The sequence below is a fragment of the Protopterus annectens genome, chromosome 6.part0, assembly GCF_019279795.1.
Source record: "Protopterus annectens isolate FY-2018-M chromosome 6.part0, PAN1.0, whole genome shotgun sequence".
Lineage (NCBI taxonomy): Eukaryota > Metazoa > Chordata > Ceratodontiformes > Protopteridae > Protopterus > Protopterus annectens.
Genome location: NC_056737.1, coordinates 39,532,006 through 39,555,194, shown reverse-complemented (window position 1 = coordinate 39,555,194; position 23,189 = coordinate 39,532,006). Strand labels below are relative to the sequence as shown.

The following is a 23,189-nucleotide window of genomic DNA, read 5'->3' as shown; positions in this document are numbered from 1 at the left end:
GAACAGTCTATTGCAGAGGAGAATGCACACACCTGGTCTCCACAATTCTGAACACAGCCAGTCTCTTTGTGACTAAACCAAAGAGCCAAGTTGAATTTATGACAAAACAATTTCAAGTCAATAATAGCTTGCACTGGATCTGCTCGCCTTGCAGGTACAAATGATAAACCCTTTGCTAGCAAGTCAGCATGTGCACTGGTAACTTGTTTGGAAGAGTAATTAAAAACTTTAAAATCCCCACAATCACTTGCAACCAGTTTGTGGATTTATATTTTTCAGTTTCTAAATTCAAGATTTGTTTCACTCATTTCCTGCTCAGAATGCTTCTAGATATCCTTGCAGGCACTGAGTTCCTGCAATTGCTTTCACCCATGGAAACATCATGTCCACTCTGACCTCATTGTTTTCATTCTGAGTGTGGTACTACTGTCCATTTCTCCAAGAGACGTATGTCAACATACTTCAAAGGAAATGTAAGATACAAAAACAGTTTGGCAGTAGCCCATGACCATCGGCCCAGGTGTTTGACTGACTAGCAACCAAGAACCGGAGCTTTACCAGCAGCTTTCCACAACCAGAAACACCAAACCCAATACATTAAGTAAAATACAAACAGACAAAACAAAAAATAATATTAGCATAAAATCAAATGCTTGCATTAGCTGCTGTTTGATTTTATATTTGTATTGTTTTTTCTTTCTTTTTTACCTGTATCACTTTTAAGAAGCTGAATATGCTAGACAGTTCAGGAATCCATGAAGTTTACAATGATGTTATGCATGTTTACATCATCTCATAGTTACAGAAATATTCTGCAATTACCAGCAACTAGTGCTGCCTAGGAATTCTGGAGCTTTCATTTCATTACCTACCACATAACAGCAACACAAAAACACCTCTCTTTGCACAGGGTCCAAATTCAGGACAACAGCTCTGACAAGGCTTGCAACATAAAAGAAGGAAAAGCATACTTAAGTTAAATTCATGTTACATTCATGCAGTGCGCTATGTGACATAACACAGTAAAGTGTCTTATGTCTTGCAGGGCAAACCCTGATGTTTGTCTCTCCTCCCCAATGAGTCACCTCCATGCATTTGGCTAGCAATAACATGAATTTATTCAAAAATTGGAAAATAAGGGGAGGCTCTACATTATGGAAATGGCTATTATCTTAACGGTGTGTATCACCTCAATTTAGAAGTTCCAGCCTTTGTCACTTGTTGGGATGCTTGGCTCTAAAGAAGTAAATTATAAGAAAAAGTCAAACTACTTTAAATAACAGATTCTTTGCCTTAAGTGAAATGTTCCTATTAATATTGAAAACTCATTTGGGTACTGAATTACCAGACAATGTTGCTTAAAAGAAGTGCAAGACAGCAACAGATTAGCTACTGATGTGTGCCTATCTAGCAAGACAACTCTATCAATAATTAAATGGGAAATGTATGCTTGTTATTAGGGTGCCACCAAAGAACACCTCATTTAGGCCACCAGAACCAGTCATTCAGGCAGGGAATACATGGAGATGGTTTTCCTCATGCAAGGCTTCCACCACAACTAGGTCCATGGTAGACATTCTGGAAGAAAAACAGACCAGCTATAGGAGTCTGTACTGAAAGAGGAGTTGACCCAGAGTGAATGAAAAGACATTTCTGTCTGGCCCCTCAAAAAAAATGATGCTCCAAAAGATCTCCATCTTGTCAAGTAATACCACCTGGGTGTCATGTGGCAAATGAGGCTTATGTCTCGAGACTGGCTCACTGGCGCACATGAATGAGCTCTTAATGCAACCCAAGCAGTGGCTCTGGGACTAGAAAAGCCACTCCCCTCTCTGAGGGTGGGGAAGACCGTGAGCAGATGGAGGCACATGGAACTGGTATGATTTCTCTGGAGGAGACCAGGGAAAACCATTACTCTTGCTTCCAATGAGGGGTGGATCTGCATGAGTGAAATTTCCCTTACGGAAGTGAGAGGATGGTTTCTGCGATCAGCCCATTGCATGTACCCCACTGGTGCTTTGCCAAGTTAATGCAGGGGGAGAGGGCACAGCAAAAAAAAGATGAAGCACCTCTCATGGCTGCCTAAATGATGGCCTCTCCTGGTTAATTTATACCCCAGCAATGGAAATGAAAGTAAAATAACAAACACTTCTCTCTGATGACAAAAAAACAGGAGACATTTATTTTGATAAGTGGCTGCAGATAGTAATTCTGAAGGCAGCAAATGTTACAAAGAAACTTATAGACAAGAAAAGTGCAAAAAGTGCATCTAATACCTTTTAAAGCACTTACCATGCTTTCTGAAGATCTTGCTGACTGTTTCATAGACATACTGCTGCACTTTTGCAGTACGGCTGGAAAAGTTTCCCTTGGGGAGAGAAAAAATAAAAGATAAAAGAAAAAAAAGAAAAGAATGAAAATGTTAGTTATGAAGCATCTACTGTAGGTGAAGATCACCAGCTCACTGCAACTGTCTGTGCTGTGGCAGCGAGACAGAACAGATTTGTAACATAGTCCATAACTTTGCTTACCTTCTTAACGTACAGCCATCCATAACCCCGTTTTTCATTTTTTCTCATGGGGCTGGGGTGGCACTTAAACAGTGATACTCATCTAGAGCCAAGGTTTACACTTATGGTATAGCTTTATCTGGAAATAGTATTACACATTCTAGACAAACAAGGGGAGAACCATCTCTTACTTTAGTTGTACAGTCCTCTATTCCATGGATCCACCAGCACCCTGAATATCATCAATGAATCTGCTGCTACGCTGCTGGCAATTGCATCATATACTGGGACAGGTTTATCACATCACTCCTAAGAATGACTCTAGGAAAAGGACCAAATCACTAAATGACAATCTACTGAAGTCACTGCAATCCAAAAATTACCAGATCATACAGGAAAATCTGTTGTCACTAAAATGCAAAATGGACCCAGTCATTGCATAATAATCTACTGAGGTCACTGCAATTCGAAAAGACAAAAGCCATAAAGAAAGCAGGCAAACAGTGGCAGAAGGACAGCTAGTGACTCATCTTTGACTGCTGCGTACAAGTACAATCAGAAATGAGAGACAAACTCCTGAATGTGAGCATTTAAAAGTAAGAAAACACAAAAACAGAACTTCTGTGGGAGGAACAAATATACCAATTCAGGGATTACACCATCATGGGGAAAATCCAATACACACCTATAAAAACACATAATTCCCAAAAGGAAACAAGGAATTTTGTGCTTCCTGACTTCAGTTTTTTTGGGGAGAATTCCTTGTTCCCTTTTGGGAACTGTGTGTTTTTTTGGTTATGTCTTTGGAAGGAGCATCTACGATTCCTGGGGTGTTTAAAACCCAAGCTGATATGGAAAGACTGAGGTGTACAGAAATGTGGAAAGAGAAAGACAATAAAATGGCTAATAATGATCCATGGTAATGGAGAGTCAAGTAGATGAAAGGTATATCCAGCTGGAGAAATTATTGAAAAAGGAGGTTTCCTTATATTATGATATAAGACTGTTGCAGAAATATGTAGAAATGAATATCACTCCGAGGGGGTTAAGAGTGGACCAGCTGCCTGCCTTTGACTTCTCGGAGGAAGAACTAGATTTATTAGAAAAGTGGAAAGCAGTTCCCCTGTTGTGCACTATAAACTGGCGTAAAATCTTGATTAAAAGAAATATTCGTGCACAGGAGAAAGCACGGAATGCTATAGTACAATTGCAAGAAGTGTTAATACCGGTGACCTCTGAAAGTGTGTTTTGTGGTAAACTGCGTGAAATCAAGATGAGAGTGGCCAAGGTGGAGTCGGAAGGGGTTGAAAGAAAGAGAAAAAAGTTAAACCGAGAGGTCAATGATAAAAGTGGTATTACCTTTTCCTGGCAACAGAAGGAAAGGGGGCGTATGAACCAGGCTAGGAAAGGAGCAGATCATGGTCAGACGTATCTTCTCGCGATACGTCCTTCTCTTCAGGCGAGCTGATATCCAATGGACAGAACAGCATTTCATCTGAGGATGTGAGTAAGGCGACTGGCGGGCCTCTTCAAACCGAAGATGCTTGCTGATGTGTTGGGTAAAGTCAAGAAATTTTGCAGGAAACTGCATTTGAGGGCATTTTTTGCAAAGAAAGGACTGAGTTTTGTTCAAAATGATGAATTAAATGAGGAAAATGTGGAGGACTCATTACTTAACATGTCAGTCTACGACAACCCATTTATGGATTGGGACAATGACTCTAACTTGTTCAATGATGAAAATGTTTTTTCTACAGGGTATGGTAAATTAAGTGTACCTAGGGTTCCTTGCATAAGTTCTTTTGTACCTCCCAAAGTTTCCAATGCCGTCACTGTGTTTGAGAATGGATTATGTAAATAACGAAGTAGCACATAGCCATATTGTTAAGAATTCAGGTATTTGGAATCTGAATAAGGAACGGTGGCTGGCTTTAAAGCAGCTACATAGTTTGACAGAAAAATATGTATTTACACAAGCGGACAAGGGGGGGGACTGGGTCATAATGGCAAGAAATGATTACAATTGTATGGTATTTGATTTGTTGCCTGACAATATGGTTTACATAAAATTGCAAACCAATCCAGCTACAGAATTTAATGAGGGCCTATTGGAACTATTAGAAAGGAGAGAAAGACTGGGATTTTTTGACCGAAAAGATGTTAAAAAGCTTTATATTAAAAATCCCAAGGATGCCAGATTTTTTGTAATTCCTAAGTTGCACAAATCATTACCCAAACCCCCTGGAAGACTTACAGTGTCGGGATGGGGGCATTCCTATAGAATGTAGGCATCTTTCTGGATTTTCAGTTGAAAGTATTTCTCCCTAAAATTCAATCATATGTCAAGAACAAGGCTCATGTTCTAGAATGCATTAGTAAAATCCAATGGAGTTCTGACTATTATTTTTCTTGTGCAGATGCAAAATTTCTATACACAAATATTGGAACAGAGAAGGGCTTAGAAGCAATTGTAAAAACATTGGGTGAAGGCCCTAAAACTGCGTATCTATGCCAACCTTTGGAGTATGCTTTAACACACAACTATTTTTGTTTTGAAGGAACCTACAGCTGAAGCGAACAGCAGTGGGGGAGGCATTTGTCCCCTCATATGCTATTTTGTTCATGGCTTTTTTTGAAAACATGTTTAGCTATTGAACAAGCTTTGTTAGGACTAGAGTAGTCATGTTTAAATGCTTTATAGATGATTTGATTTGTGTGTGTAGGGGTGAATAATGTGAATTTGAAAATTTTATGAATATGTTAGGTCAGAACTCCTTTGGGTTAGAATTTACATAGAGAGTCAATAATAGTAACATGCAATTTCTGGACACAAAATTCTATGTATATCTAAATGGAAAGTTACAATATAGGCCCTTTCATAAAGTAACTGCTGCTGACAATTTTTTGGAAGTCAGCAGCACACATCACTGCATTTGATTAAATCTTTGCCATACAGGGAATTCAAGAGGACTATGACAAACACTTTTGATGATAAGACTCTAGAAAAGGATTTTTTTATGGTGAAAAACAGATTATGTAAAAGAGGCTATAAATAAGTGTATATTCAGAAAGCCTTGAACAAAGTTAGAGGGGTGGTGTGGAAAAATACTGAAGTTCAACATATTTTGTATTCTGTATATAAAGGGTTAAGCAGAAAAATGTTCACTGCGTGCAAACTGAAATGTTCTGGAAAATGTTGATCACTGAGGAATGCAGAAGTTAATCTTAAACTGCTGATAAGAAAGTTAATGGTGCAAGAATAACTGTGGTACTGGCTGGTAAAAACAAGTAATCAAACTATCACTTCTAATGAATGTCCTCTGTGCTACGTGTATGTACGTGCAGGAGGGTCTATGTAAGCAGAACTCAAAGTACAAGTAGCCAGACTGCTGGCATACTACTATCATGTAGCAGGTCTCCATGCATGTAAAATAAAGCTGTTTTACTTGCTTACAAGAACTTGGTGTGATTCTTCCAGAATATGTTAGAAGAGTAAAATCTTTCGACATAACTGGCGCCCAACGTGGGGCGGCCCCTGCACGGCGCAAATTGAACAAAGAGAGGCTGAAAACCTGCGCAGGTGGAGAGAGATCAGGCTCTCCTCGAACAAAAGACCTCCGACTGAAACAGGTCGAAATTAGAGGCCAGTCACTCTTTCCAGATTCAATCCGTGAGGTGGCAGCGAAACAGGGCGGAGGAATCACAAAGGTAAGCAAAACGCTATTTTTTTTTGTTTTTTCTGATTGGAATTTTTTGTCTAAATTTTAAGGGACTAGTCAAGGGAGAAATTTAATTTTCTCAAAGTATAAGGAGTATATGTGAATAGATTCCATATACAAGAGATCTCAGGAACAGGAATAGTTTCTCGTAAGAGAAATGGGAACAGGAACCAGTTGCGCCAAAGGCGACGACAAAACTGAAGATGAAAAGTTTATGTTTGATTTACACCCAAAGAACGTAAAATATTTAGATAAATGGAAAAAAGATCATGGGTTTAGTGGATGTTTAAATAAGTCAGAATGTCAAAATCTAGTAAGATTACTGCAAACAGGCAAGAAATAAGACAAGGAATCAAAAGAAGGTGGGGTTTCCCAGGCACAGAAATGGCTGGAGGAAGCAAATAAGAGACATAGGGAACAAAATTTGAAAAAAGGGTGTGGTAATTCAAGTGAAAGAGATGTGTACTTTGTTCAAAAGGAAGATAATGAAACTTCCACAGTCAGTCGTAGTTACCAGAATCCCTCGGCCCCTCCCATCCAGTATCCAGACCCTGCACAGGTTATTGAGGTGCCCCCCGACCAGGACCCACCACAATACCAGGCTTCGGTGGGTGGCCCCCCCACGCCAAGTATTATATTACAGAGAGAGCCCGACAACACTCTTGACTTACGCAGCGGAAGTATTAGGAGAGAAGGGCACTGGAAAATTAAGGAAAAGGTAGATCAGGAAGGAGAGGAATACCCACTGATAGAAGTGGCAAATCCTCAAGCAGGCGCAGAAGGCGAGGGGTCTTACAATATTGGTCTACCGACCGTGGACCCGTGATGACATCAGAAAAGCAGTAGAGGGGATTCCCCATCCGAAAGTAGATATGCGTAAATTCCGTACAGACGTAGGGGGCATGAGAATGAGTTATAGATTAAACGCTGTAGAATTTGAACAAGTAATAAGGCAAATCCTAGGACCAAATTGGCACCTTATTTGCGGAAGTTGGGACCCCCTGTTACCAGGGGAAGGAGGAGCCTTGCCGTTTAACTCTGAAGTGTGTAGAACCAGAATAAAGACTCTCTTAGATAAAATAGAAGAACATTGGAAGCCCAAAGCAGATTGGACTTGCATTAATCAATGCGTTCAATCAGATGACGAAACCGTAGCCAATTATCTACATCGTCTCACACAATGTTTTGATGCTCATAGTGGGTTGATTAAGGCAGAAAATCAGGAAAATGACCCGCCCTATGAACAGCAATTGAAAAATGCATTCCTAAAGGGCTGCAAGACAGCCATTGGTAACTTTATACAAAAGCATATGATCACACACAGGACAGCGCTTCTACAGCCCCTTATGGAGTATGCTAGACATGCTGAGAAATACCTGAAGGAAAAAAAAAAGATAAAAAAGCCCAGACTTTTACAGTTAGTGGAGATGGAACTTTAATGTTAGTTCAAGGTTCCGCAAACCGCGGAAGAGGGCGTGGCAGGGGAAGAGGACGAGGACGGGGAGGCGCAAGTCATTCTGAGGATTTCGAAGGTAGGCAAAAGAGGGGGGAATGTTTTAAGTGCGGTAAGAAGGGACATTTCGCCAGAGATTGCAGAGGACCGGAGAAACCGATGGTTGCTTCCGGTGGTACCGCATGACTATATGACGGTCAAAAAGACGTAGATGGAGGGTATGAGGAAGAAGAAGAAAGTGAGGATGGGGAAGTAGGTACAAGTGAAGACGATGGGTGGGGACAGGAAATGGCAGAAAATGAGGGATATCAAATGGTAACTCTAACAGCACTAGCATCAACTATGCAATTGGAATCCCAACCAGTGATCACATTGCAAGTTGAGGGCCGAGACATAGAATTTCTTTGTGACTCAGGGGCTTCACGAACGTTAGTCAGAAGTACTGCCATATCATCCGATGTTACCTCGGATGAATATGTGCTTGTGAAAGCAGCAAATGGTCGCATTTACAAAGAGCCATTGTCCAAACCTCTGTGGTTTACCGACCCAGAGACGAACCAAACCATACAGTTCAGAGTAATAATTTTAAAAATCTGCCCAGTAAATTTACTAGGAAGAGATTTAATGCAAGTGTTCGGCATAGCAGCCGTCCCAACCTCCACTGGGATGGTGGCAAGGAGAATTGACCCAAATAGTGCTTTTGAAAGCTGGAGTATTAATTCCGTGCACAGACTCACCATGTAATACACCCTTATTTCCAGTAAACAAAAAAAAAAAAAAAACGGATGGGACATGGAGGATGGTACAAGACTTACAGGCAATAAATGCCGCAGTGGTACCTCGGGCCCCCATGGTCCCAGATCCGTCTATTCTGCTGAACGATATCCTTCCAACGAATAACTACTTTTCTGTAACTGATATCAGTAATGCCTTTTTCTCTATTCCCTTGCAGGAGGATAGTAGATTTTGGTTTGCATTTACATTTATGGGTAAGCATTATACCTATACCAGGTTATCGCAGGGATACTGCGATAGTCCGACCATCTTCTCACAAGAGATGTCCACCAATTTGGCTCAGTTCCAACCCGCCCAAGGGTGCCACCTACTGCTGTACGTGGATGATATCCTCCTGGCCGTGACTACGGAAGAACTCTGCAAGTCCGAGACTATTCGACTACTACACTTTCTGGCACACGAAGGACATAAGGTAAATAAGTCTAAGTTACAATTTTGTAAATTAGAAGTACGTTACCTGGGTTATACTATCTCTGGGAAGGGCAGGCGATTAGATGACAGTAAAAAAAATGCTATTTTACAAGCCCCCATGCCAACTACAAAAAAAGAAATGATGTCCTTTTTAGGCATTACGAACTTCTGTCGTAGTTGGATTCCCAACTATGCCGAAGAAGTGCACCCGCTATCAGACTTAATTTTTGCAATACCGATGGCGGCAAAAGATTTGCTGCACTGGACAGACAAGGCAGGACAGGCATTCACTAGAATCAAGCAACTGATAGCTGGGTCAGCGACGTTGGGGTTTCCAGATTACAGTAAGACCTTTATACAGACTGTAGATTGCAAGCAGGGATTTATGACATCTGTTTTAATGCAAATGTATGGAGATAAGTTAAGACCATTGGCATTTTACTCTAGTAAATTAGACTCAGTAGCACGAGCATTACCACACTGTGTGCAAGCAGTAATTGCAGCCGCTTTGGCGGTACAAGCATCTGCCACACTGGTATTGTTCCATGATCTTAAGTTAAAAGTCCCGCACTCTGTAGCGGTCATCCTTCTGCAGGACAAGTTAACATTTCTGTCACCTAGCAGACATTTATCTTGTATGACTACGCTGTTATCACAGCCACACATGACAATTGAGAGATGCACTACCTTAAACCCAGCAACATTGCTACCCGTTGCTGAAGACGGTATCCCGCATGTATGCTTAGATCTCATACATTCTAAAGTTCTACCAAGACCGGATCTTAAAGATCAACCCTTACTACATGCGGACTGGACACTGTTTGTAGATGGGTCAGCACGCAAAACAGAAACAGGCACCACGCAGGTAGGGTATGCAGTTACTACTGCAACTCAGATAACAGAGGCAAGACCACTCCCCGGGAACTTATCCGCTCAAGCAGCGGAACCGATTGCTGTGACAAGGGCATGTCTCCTTTCGGAGGACAGGAATGTCACTATCTATATGGATAGTCAATATGCCTTCTACGGTACATGTGTTTGCTCAGCAATGGAAAAATAGGGGGATGGTTACAACCTCGGGGAAAGACATCATGCACAAAGAACTAATCCTTGAATTACTACAAGCCGTTCAACGGCCACGGGGTTTGGCCATCTGTAAATGCGCTGCTCATACCCGTGCTAAGGACCCGGTATCACTTGGTAATGCCCTAGCAGACAAAGCAGCCAAAGAGGCAGCTATGTCCAGTACCTTTTCACTTGAAACCACACCTACAGAATTACAACCAACAGATAAGTTTGATTTGCAGCCCCCCCCCCCCCTAGATTTGGCCTTTTATCCTCTCTCCTTCCCTCCTCTGTTTGCCTTTATCCTTACTTAATCCTCCCTGTTTCTTGCTTTTTATCCTTAGTAATCCCCCAGTGTATTTTGTCTGTTATTCTTTCCTTTTCCTGGCCACTAGGTGGCGCCCTTCTTACTACAAATCCTACATTCATATTCATTAGTAAATCCTACTGCTCTTCCTATCGATCCAACCTGACATTTTCCACAAGAACATCTCCTTTATCTTACCCAGTATTATATCACTAACCCCCCACCTATCATACAAGCCTCCTCAACCTGTTGAACCCACCATTACCTTTACACCTGTTCTCTACCCCTTGCCTGATTGTTTTCTGCAACTGGTTGTCTTGTTCGTGACACCAGCCTCTTTCTGTCTGCTCTTTCTACACGCACTTGGTCCCCTCTCCCTCTCTGCCTATTTTCTTTGTGTCTTATTTTTATTCCACTTGCCTGTCCCTCCCCCAACATCTACTATACTTACTTTCTCTATTTGCCTATCTCCTTACCTTTTCCTTAGTGTGCCTACACTTTTACTTGCCCTCCCTTCCTCACATCTACTGTGCTCCCCTCCTTCCAACTATCATCTCCTCTCTGTACTCTTCTATCTATATCACATCTGCGTTGGCTCCTACTCTAACATTGTTCTCTCTCCTCTCTTCCATCCTCACCTTTCGGTTCTTACTCTAACACTGTTTTGTTTTCCCTCCCCTCTCCCATCCACACCTTTTAATTTCCTGCTCCACGATCTTGCTACAGCTAGATTCTTCTGTACTTTCCTAGCCCCTTTCTCTACCTGTCCCCTCCCCCTCCAACTCCACTTCCGCTTCCATACTATAAATTTACCCATCCCTCAGCCGTTTCCTCCCTATAGGTTATCCCTAGGTGGGCTGCTGCGTCTCCTTGGTCCTGAGGGTTGATTTCTTTCCGCATGTGAGTACTGTGTTTTGATGCAATGTTGTACTGTTTAATTCCGTTGTTATCACTGTTTTTGAATTACTTTTAGCATAATATGTGGAACTAGCTGTTTATACCTTTATGCTTCTGGACAACTAGTAAATACGCCAATGCGAAACACGTGGAACGCCATTTTTACACAGGCACTTTGAAGGCGGTTAAATACCCCTTCTTCACTCCTTCCTGCACGGTCGCTTAATCAGAGGATTTATCTCCTTGGTCTTTATCTGATACTAGCGTTTTATCTGATACTAGCGACGCCTGTGCCATTCCCCCTACCCCTTTAAACTGGTCAGACAGCCATAACGGTTGCTTATTCCGTACCGTTCGCTGCAACCTTTTAACACTGTTGTGTTGTAACTTCTTATTAAAGACGCCCATTAGCCGCCTTCTTGCTATCGGATAATTTTTTTACTCTACTGCTTTAAAGCTTTGTCCTTAAATGTTTTTGCGCTACTTAATTTAACTTGCTTACAAGTGGTTCAACTCTGTAATTGGGCAACTTAGTCTGATAGCATACTGTAAGCGCTCTTTTTAACGCTAACAGAGAGCGGGACCTAAGCTGTGTCTTAAAGCTTTAAAGCTTTGTCCTTAAATGTTTTTGCGCTATTTAATTTAACTTGCTTACAAGTGGTTCAACTCTGTAATTGGGCAACTTAGTCTGATAGCATACTGTAAGCGCTCTTTTTAACGCTAACAGAGAGCGGGACCTAAGCTGTGTCTTAAAGCTTTAAAGCTTTGTCCTTAAATGTTTTTGCGCTACTTAATTTAACTTGCTTACAAGTGGTTCAACTCTGTAATTGGGCAACTTAGTCTGATAGCATACTGTAAGCGCTCTTTTTAACGCTAACAGAGAGCGGGACCTAAGCTGTGTCTTAAAGTGCCATCAGCACCTTTTCCATAGCTTGCCTAGAAGCTGATTTCCTCGGCAGGCTTTTTTATCCAATTTCCTTTTTGCTTATTCTTTGTTTGGCCCTGACCCCCTCCAATTACCCTAGGCAACCTGACTCCCCGTGCTGCGACATTCTGGCAGTGTGCCCCCCCAGGCTAGACTCCACGTGGTCTCTTTATTGAAGTTCTAGCGCACTAGTAATTCCTGCCTACTACGGTATTTTACTGGCGTACAATTATTAATTATTGTGTACTACTTGTTTTCATATTACTAAATGTGTAACTTCTATTGCTGGCATTTGATGGATATGTTATAAAGCAGTATAAGATCCTACTAGCTAAAGTATTTTACTGGCGCTTACTTAGGAGTCATGTACACTATAGGTCTCTAGTTACTCAGTGTATACGCTATAGATATGTACTGCTCTCTGCTGATTTTGTAACCAGCCATTGTGCACTAGAGGTTTCTGATTACTAAGTTGTGTATGCGATGAATATGTACTGCTCTCTGCTGACTTTGTAACCACACAATAACAGTGCTGCATATCCGACCTCTTTGAAGTTTATAGGCCTGATACTGTTCTCCTATTTGTTTTTTATTATTAGATAGTTAACTACTGTTCCGTTTATTCCTTGAGGGCCCTTTGCATGTCTGTAACAAACTGACTATTATGCTACATATAGTGTTGACCCTGGATAAATCACTGTAATGCCCTTGCTGCTCTTGATTTAAAAGGAATTATGCTAAGTATGGTGTACTCTCAGTGTTGCTTAATAACTATTTCTCTCTCCTCTGCTTGTTCTCTCTTTTCTCTCTACCTGTAGCTATTTCTACAGATTGTACACCAGGGTTCCTGTCCATCCCTAACCCAAGAGGCCCTGTGGACATCTCAAAATATCCAGTATCCTGAATAGGAGTGAACATCCTTAAAACAAAGACTGTCCTCCCAGATATTTTTGGAAAGTATGTCCTATTATTGTATTGATTAGTATTACTCACCAGGACATATTTTTACCCCAGCCAGGTAAACCAGCAGCCCCCCCCCCTAGATTTGGCCTTTTATCCTCTCTCCTTCCCTCCTCTGTTTGCCTTTATCCTTACTTAATCCTCCCTGTTTCTTGCTTTTTATCCTTAGTAATCCCCCAGTGTATTTTGTCTGTTATTCTTTCCTTTTCCTGGCCACTAGGTGGCGCCCTTCTTACTACAAATCCTACATTCATATTCATTAGTAAATCCTACTGCTCTTCCTATCGATCCAACCTGACATTTTCCACAAGAACATCTCCTTTATCTTACCCAGTATTATATCACTAACCCCCCACCTATCATACAAGCCTCCTCAACCTGTTGAACCCACCATTACCTTTACACCTGTTCTCTACCCCTTGCCTGATTGTTTTCTGCAACTGGTTGTCTTGTTCTTCCCCGCTCCGTTCGCTACGCTCGCTACGCTCACTCCGCTCCCCTCCCTACCCCCAATTCCCACCCACCCCCAGGGGTCCTACCTTTATACTCCCTTAGACACACCCCTAATTAGCCAACAACCTATAACTTCTCTCCTATACATCTACCAATTAATTCCTCACTCCGTCAACCACACCCTCTCTTCAAACTGCCTCACCCATTTCCCTACAAACCTATAATCACTGGCCTCATACTCTATAAAAACATGCCCTTAACCCTTAAATCACTCTTTCCTCTTTTTCTCCTTAACATTCTGCTTTACTACTACACCCTTACCTCCTATGAAAATTTCAAGCTTTACCAAACTCCTTCTTTAGCCAAACATACTACAACTACACTTCCCCTACCCAACCAATCCCATATTAATATACTATCTACCTGTCCCTACCTCCCCCCTCTCTACCATAAAGCCCACCACTACAAATTCACAACCTCCAAACGGCTTATTCTAATACCATTCAAATATACAAAACTCCTGCAACCACCACAAACTCTTTTACTTATACATGGAGATATCCACCCCAACCCTGGCCCCAATACCCTCCAAAATCAGAGCCCTCCAAACCAAACTACCAACTATTCTAACCCACCCTTTTCCTCTGACTCCCTCTCTATTGCTCACCTTAATATTCGTAGCGTTAACAACAAAGTCACTCAACTCCATGCCTTAATTGATTTCTACGCCTTTGATATCCTCTGTCTCACAGAAACCTGGCTTAAACCCAGTACCAAAGACAATGAATTCACCCCCCCAGGCTATAGTACCTTAAGACAAGACCGTCCAAATAAAAAAGGTGGAGGAGTGGCCCTCCTGTACAAATCCCAACTTCAGGTTGCCTTAATTGACTCCTTCCCCCCCCACACCAGGAAATGCTGAAATACTTTCCACCAAACTCCAAATTAACAAATCCAAAGCTATAAACATAATATGTTCCTACATCCACCCAGGCAAGAACATCAATACTTTGGAAAATATCCTAAGCTGGATTTCCTGCACCTTTCCCCAGGAAACCATAATCTTAGGTGATTTTAATATTGACTGGAGCTCCTGCATATCCCTCAAACCCACCATACACCTTAATCTCTTTAACTTTCACCAAACCATTAACTCCCCTACTAGAATACATAAATCTACCCACAAACAAACCATTCTAGACTGGATACTGACCAACAACAATCCCCTCTCCTATAAAATAGGAATACTCCCTGATAATATCAGCGACCACCTCCTTACCTTTATCACTAAACAAAAATGCAACAATCCTAAGCAAACTACCTATCGTACTAAATACAACAAAACAGAATTCAATCTAACATCCTTTCAAAATGAACTCAAAGAATATAACTGGTCAACTCTAAAATACCTCCCAATAGATGAAGCAGTAACCCATTTCAACAACACCTTCCTACAAATTCTAAACCAACATGCCCCATCCCGATTAGTCAGAGTCAGATCCAAAGCAGCTCCTTGGCTCTCTGTTATAACTAAACAAACTATGAGAGCTAGAAATAAATCATGTTCGAAATGGAGGTCGACTAAAAGCCCTATTGACCATCAAACTTTCAAACATCTAAGAAACAAAACAAAGAAACTTGTCATCCTGGACAAAAAAAACTACAACTTTCAATACCAACAAAATCAAAACCAAAACCCAAAAACATTCTGGTCAGGAATAAATAAACTACTCCACCCAGGCAACACCAAAACACCTACACCAGCTAGCTTAGCACAAAACCAACCTAACATCATAGCCAACACCTTTAACAACTTCTTCTCTCAAACTGTCAACTCACTTGCAAGCACCATGACTCCCTCCTCCAAATTACCCCCACCCCTAACAGTACCCATACACTAAAACTTGAGACCGTCTCAACAACCTATATACAGAAACTACTTTCTAAACTAAAACCCTGCACCCCCTCTTCTGACAAACTTCCAGCTGAATACCTTCAGCTAGCTGCAAACGAAATAGCCTACCCAGTCTCCATCTTAATAAACAGAACCATAACAGAATCCAAAATCCCATCCTGCTGGAAAATCTCCCATATTATTCCACTCCATAAAGGAGGAAACTCTAACGAACTATCCAATTTTAGACCTATTGCCCTTCTATCTCCTCTATCCAAAATAATGGAACGCTGTATTCACCATCAACTTCTACATTATCTCTTCAGGTAAACCAGCAGCCCCCTAGATTTGGCCTTTTATCCTCTCTCCTTCCCTCCTCTGTTTGCCTTTATCCTTACTTAATCCTCCCTGTTTCTTGCTTTTTATCCTTAGTAATCCCCCAGTGTATTTTGTCTGTTATTCTTTCCTTTTCCTGGCCACTAGGTGGCGCCCTTCTTACTACAAATCCTACATTCATATTCATTAGTAAATCCTACTGCTCTTCCTATCGATCCAACCTGACATTTTCCACAAGAACATCTCCTTTATCTTACCCAGTATTATATCACTAACCCCCCACCTATCATACAAGCCTCCTCAACCTGTTGAACCCACCATTACCTTTACACCTGTTCTCTACCCCTTGCCTGATTGTTTTCTGCAACTGGTTGTCTTGTTCTTCCCCGCTCCGTTCACACTGCCACGCTCACTCCGCTCCCCTCCCTACCCCCAATTCCCACCCACCCCCAGGGGTCCTACCTTTATACTCCCTTAGTCACACCCCTAATTAGCCAACAACCTATAACTTCTCTCCTATACATCTACCAATTAATTCCTCACTCCGTCAACCACACCCTCTCTTCAAACTGCCTCACCCATTTCCCTACAAACCTATAATCACTGGCCTCATACTCTATAAAAACATGCCCTTAACCCTTAAATCACTCTTTCCTCTTTTTCTCCTTAACATTCTGCTTTACTACTACACCCTTACCTCCTATGAAAATTTCAAGCTTTACCAAACTCCTTCTTTAGCCAAACATACTACAACTACACTTCCCTACCCAACCAATCCCATATTAATATACTATCTACCTGTCCCTACCTCCCCTCTCTCTACCATAAAGCCCACCACTACAAATTCACAACCTCCAAACGGCTTATTCTAATACCATTCAAATATACAAAACTCCTGCAACCACCACAAACTCTTTTACTTATACATGGAGATATCCACCCCAACCCTGGCCCCAATACCTCCAAAATCAGAGCCCTCCAAACCAAACTACCAACTATTCTAACCCACCCTTTTCCTCTGACTCCTCTCTATTGCTCACCTTAATATTCGTAGCATTAACAACAAAGTCACTCAACTCCATGCCTTAATTGATTTCTACGCCTTTGATATCCTCTGTCTCACAGAAACCTGGCTTAAACCCAGTACCAAAGACAATGAATTCACCCCCCCAGGCTATAGTACCTTAAGACAAGACCGTCCAAATAAAAAAGGTGGAGGAGTGGCCCTCCTGTACAAATCCCAACTTCAGGTTGCCTTAATTGACTCCTTCCCCCCCACACCAGGAAATGCTGAAATACTTTCCACCAAACTCCAAATTAACAAATCCAAAGCTATAAACATAATATGTTCCTACATCCCCCCAGGCAAGAACATCAATACTTTGGAAAATATCCTAAGCTGGATTTCCTGCACCTTTCCCCAGGAAACCATAATCTTAGGTGATTTTAATATTGACTGGAGCTCCTGCATATCCCTCAAACCCACCATACACCTTAATCTCTTTAACTTTCACCAAACCATTAACTCCCCTACTAGAATACATAAATCTACCCACAAACAAACCATTCTAGACTGGATACTGACCAACAACAATCCCCTCTCCTATAAAATAGGAATACTCCCTGATAATATCAGCGACCACCTCCTTACCTTTATCACTAAACAAAAATGCAACAATCCTAAGCAAACTACCTATCGTACTAAATACAACAAAACAGAATTCAATCTAACATCCTTTCAAAATGAACTCAAAGAATATAACTGGTCAACTCTAAAATACCTCCCAATAGATGAAGCAGTAACCCATTTCAACAACACCTTCCTACAAATTCTAAACCAACATGCCCCATCCCGATTAGTCAGAGTCAGATCCAAAGCAGCTCCTTGGCTCTCTGTTATAACTAAACAAACTATGAGAGCTAGAAATAAATCATGTTCAAATGGAGGTCCACTAAAAGCCCTATTGACCATCAAACTTTCAAACATCTAAGAAACAAAACAAAGAAACTTGTCATCCTGGACAAAAAAAACTACAACTTTCAATACCAACAAAATCAAAACCAAAACCCAAAAACATTCTGGTCAGGAATAAATAAACTACTCCACCCAGGCAACACCAAAACACCTACACCAGCTAGCTTAGCACAAAACCAACCTAACATCATAGCCAACACCTTTAACAACTTCTTCTCTCAAACTGTCAACTCACTTGCAAGCACCATGACTCCCCCCCTCCCTCCAAATTACCCCCACCCCTAACAGTACCCATACACTAAAACTTGAGACCGTCTCAACAACCTATATACAGAAACTACTTTCTAAACTAAAACCCTGCACCCCCTCTTCTGACAAACTTCCAGCTGAATACCTTCAGCTAGCTGCAAACGAAATAGCCTACCCAGTCTCCATCTTAATAAACAGAACCATAACAGAATCCAAAATCCCATCCTGCTGGAAAATCTCCCATATTATTCCACTCCATAAAGGAGGAAACTCTAACGAACTATCCAATTTTAGACCTATTGCCCTTCTATCTCCTCTATCCAAAATAATGGAACGCTGTATTCACCATCAACTTCTACATTATCTCTTAAATAACAACTTGCTTGTAGACTCTCAACATGGTTTTAGACCGTACCACAGTACTACTACTGCCCTTCTCTCCTTCTCTGACACTATAAATAAAAATCAAAATAAAAACCTGTTCTCATCTGCACTATTTTTGGACCTCTCAAAAGCATTCGATATGGTCAACCATCAGCTTCTCCTCGATACCTTAAAATCCCTATCACTGGATTCACAAGCATTACAGTGGTTCAACTCTTACTTGACTAATAGAAAACAAGCAGTCCTTTGGGACAGCCATTTATCCACTCAACTCCCAATTACTATTGGAGTCCCACAAGGATCTATCCTAGGCCCCCTACTTTTCTCCATTTTCATCAATAATCTGCCCAATTCCCTCCCAACATCCACATGTATACAATATGCAGATGATTCCACTCTCATCTGCTCTGCTTCTACCCCAGCAGAACTCCACTCCACTACCCAAGTAGTCTTCACTGCAGCAGAAAAATGGTTTCAACATATCTGTCTCCTCCTAAATCCCAAAAAAACCAAACTACTACTCTTTACCCCAACCTGTAAATCCACCCCTATCTCTTTTTCTATAACATCCTGTAATGGCACTGTCATTAAACCTGACAACTGCACTAAACTCCTAGGCGTCACCATAGATAACCAGCTAAATTTTGACTATCACATTGATTTAACTATCAAGACTGTCAATAAAAAGATTGGTGCCCTATACAGGCTAAAGCCCTATGTCACTACTACTTCCCGAGTAGCCCTTGCCCAAACTCACCTCATCTCTACATTAACTTACGCCTCTCCCTCCTTTGTCAATTTATCTAAAGCTAATCTTCAGAAACTGAATACTGCCTACCACAGTATAGCCAGATTTGCCACTGGCTCTCCTTTCCAAACTCACCACTGTCTTAACTTAAAGAAACTCAACTGGCTTGAACTCCCGAACCTTATACTCCTACAACAACTAATCATCACTTTTAAAATTCTTCATTACCCCTCCAATATACCCATACTAAATAAACTTATCACACCTTATAAAAATCTCACGACACTCAGATCAGCCAACAAGCTACTAGTTACTACTTTAAAATCTCATAACAAATCAGGTGATTCCTTATTTGCAAACACTATCGGTTCTTACTGGAATAAACTTCCCGCTGAACTGACCTCCCTAACCTCATGTCACCTTTTCAAAAAACAGATGAAAACCCACCTACTAATTCACTGGCTATGTCCCTGCTCCAATCCTGACTGAGCTCAGCACTCTTTATTACTCTCTCCAGTCTGCTACTTGTGTAATTCTTTCCACTCCCATTCTTACTTAGACTAACGTCCTCAGCCCCCTTTACTGGACCTCACTCTTTTATTTCTCCATTCTTTTTTGTTTACTTCCCCTTCTAGCCATCTTCTCTCTATTCTCTTTCTACCCTTAGCTTACCGTCTTTATCCTGCTACCTTGGCATTTCATCTCTATCCTGTTTCCTCACTCTCCTTTCCAACTTGACATTCCCCACCTTTACCATTGTTATAATACTTATACCCAACAAATTATATTCTATCCCCACTTTCTGTCTATCTTTTTTCCCCCTTCTCCTTCATCTGTAACTACCTAACTACCTACCTGCTCTTTTATCACTCGATACCAACAGTTTCTTTCCTTCTCTATATTACCTAATCTGTTATCATGACTACTGACCGACGACTAAAATTTCTAGCTTGACTAGTGATGTCTCAACTCAACTTTGTATTTTGATGCCGGAGCTTATCTCCTTAGCCACTTAATCTGAACTGTCTGTTACCTACTCAGATTAGTCCAGGCAAACTGTATATTGTCTCTGTACATTTTTTTAAAAATTGATTTTAGAAATGTTTTCTGAAATGTATTGTCTTAGTCTGATAGTGGAGCTTTTCTCCTCGGGCCTCTGCTGAAAATGGACATGTATCCAGCCAGACTAGCCCGGTTAACAAATGTAAAATAAATAAATAAATAAATAAATAAATTTGCAAACCTTACAAGTCATGCAGGAACTTAGCACAGTACAGGAAAAACAACACTGGACTAGGTATGGTGTTAGACAGAACAAGGGAATCTATGTGGGACCAGATAATAAATATGTTTTGCCTACTAATCTTTTTAGGTATGCAGCACTAGTTGTGCATGGCCTTTCCCATCTGGGCCCTGCAGCTATGGTTAGAATTATCCACCTTACCTTTTGGACCAAGGGTTTCATTGCATATGCAAAACGTTTTTGTCTATCCTGTATAGTTTGTGCTAAATACCACGGGGGCGGGGTCAGAGTTGCCCCGGCATCATTTCCAACACCCCCCTATCCATTTCATACAATATGTATGGACTTCATCAAATTGACCCCGGCACAACTAAAGAAGTTTGTGTTAGTGATAGTAGATGCATTTACTAAGTGAGTTGAGGCTTTTCCGGTGACACATCCGGATGCTCAGACAGTGGCTAAAATTTTGGTCAATCACATTGTCCCGCACATTGGACTTCCTACACAATTCTACTCTGACAACGGCACGCATTTTGTCAATCAGATCATTCAGAAACTGTCTACAGTTTTCCAGATTTAACTGAAACACCATTGTGCCTACCACCCACAGTCAGCAGGGTTGGTGGAACGCCATAACGGCATTCTAAAAGGCAAGTTAAGAAAACTCATGGCCGAGACACAGCAGTCTTGGATTACCTGTCTACCTCTACGTCCCGCAGTGGCAAAACTTGTTGCCTGCGGAACGTGAGGGGGGTGAGGAGATAGCATGAGGAAAATGTTGACCAATACTAACAGCTGTTTAACGAATGATTGTTTTTCAGGTTCAAGAGACGACAAAATCACGGAAGTCATCGCAACTCCAACGGCAGTTTGGATTAAAGAAAGGTCCTCATGGATCCACCTAACGCATTGTAAAATATTTTAAGTTAGATAAAAACTTGAATCCCCCTGGGGAGCAAACAGACAGCAGTAACCATGAAGGACAATAATAAGAATAAGAGAAAATGGTTCTATTGCAATATTTTATTGTTTATAACTATTGTGATTGTAATATTTCTGTTTTGGCCATTTCTGTTTTTTAATGAAGCTAGCCATTCAAAAAGAGACAAACACACCAGCTGGCATCCGAACTTTAATATATATCAAGCGATTAAATATGCATATGCATCCTCAATGAATGTCTCAAATTGTTGGGTATGTACTGCAATACCTACTGTACATAGTGGCTTAATGTTAGGGACAGCCCCTCTGGGAACAAATGATACTTGGAATAATTTGTTGTTTGAAACCACAGAAGTACCACTGAGAGACAAGGTGGCGCTGCCTCTTCTGGGGCCAAACGGAACAGTGTGTTTTCAAAAGATTGGAAAAGTTAAGGTGGGGCTGAGCCAATGTAATTTGACAATAGTTCATAATTGTACCCTAGAAGGGCAGTGTGAGACCAAGTTTGGAGCTATAAAAAAGACATCAATGTAAATGATACTAGTTTTGTTGAAAAAATGCTGTATGTATATGGCCTGTTATTTAAGGGGCTAAAGCCAAATGGGAGTTATGAATTTGCAACCAATATCACCATCAAAACGAATGATTGTTATTTTATTTGTGGTAGGAAAGCATATAAATGGTTACCATATGGCTGGTCAGGAAGTTGTTTTTTGGGATACCTGATACCAGCTATCAGACACGCAAATGCATTGCCTCAAGGTAAAATACGAAATGCACGTTCTCTTAATGAACCTATTAATCCCGTAGGTAACATTGATGCATCATGGATTTATCACCATGACTTGGCACACGTCAGCAGCAAAGGACTCTCACATATGGACCTAGGCGATGATGTAATTGCTTGGGCTGGTATTTTGCCAGCGTATGGGACAGTAAAATCCATCTGGGAACTGAGAAAACTGTCAAAACTGTTAGAGACTCTGAGTAATGCAACATTTTCAGCGCTAGAATTGGTGACAGGCTAATTAGCGATGAGAACAGTAGTGTTGCAGAACCGTATGGCGCTCGATTTCACCCTAGCGGTGAAAGGAGGTACTTGCTCTCTCATACACGAGGAGTGCTGCTCGTTCATCCCTGATAAAGAGCATGCGATTCAGAGCCATCTTGAAATAATTCAACAAGTTTCTGAACTGACTAAACCTGGTCCAAACCCCTTGACTGACTTTTTCCAAAACCTGTTTGGAAACTGGGGTTCTGTGTTGATGAACATTTTAATTGCTGTATGTGTTGGTGCAGTCATATTTTTGCTGCTTGGCTGCTGTTGCATACCATGTATCAAAATGATAATATCGAAGGTTATCTCTGCCAATGCTACAAAAGCATATTTCTCTGATTATGAGAAGGTATACAACATATCTGGGATTGTGTAAAATAAACAGTATACAAAATGTTGTAAGGGGGGAAATGTGGAAAAATACTGAAGTTCAACATATTCTGTATTCTGTATATAAAGGGTTAAGCAGAAAAATGTTCACTGCGTGCAAACTGAAATGTTCTGGAAAATGTTGATCACTGAGGAATGCAGAAGTTAATCTTAAACTGCTGATAAGAAAGTTAATGGTGCAAGAATAACTGTGGTACTGGCTGGTAAAAACAAGTAATCAAACCATCACTTCTAATGAATGTCCTCTGTGCTACGTGTATGTACGTGCAGGAGGGTCTATATAAGCAGAACTCAAAGTACAAGTAGCCAGACTGCTGGCATACTACTATCATGTAGCAGGTCTCCATGCATGTAAAATAAAGCTGTTTTACTTGCTTACAAGAACTTGGTGTGATTCTTCCAGAATATGTTAGAAGAGTAAAATCTTTCGACAGGTGGTTAATAAGATTAAGAGTTATGATCCAAGAAGGGGTTGT

At 41.1% G+C, this 23,189-nt stretch overlaps 1 protein-coding gene across 3 annotated transcripts in view; it reads right to left on the bottom strand.

The window, feature by feature from the left end:
* EIF2AK4 (eukaryotic translation initiation factor 2 alpha kinase 4) overlaps positions 1-23,189 on the bottom strand; it is a 3,701,979-nt gene that overhangs the window by 1,664,572 nt on the left and 2,014,218 nt on the right. For all 3 annotated transcript variants that reach the window (XM_044073832.1, XM_044073831.1, XM_044073833.1), the window contains one exon: positions 2,293-2,368. In XM_044073832.1, coding sequence (XP_043929767.1) covers positions 2,293-2,368 — 76 coding nt within the window. The remainder of the gene's footprint in view (positions 1-2,292; positions 2,369-23,189) is intronic.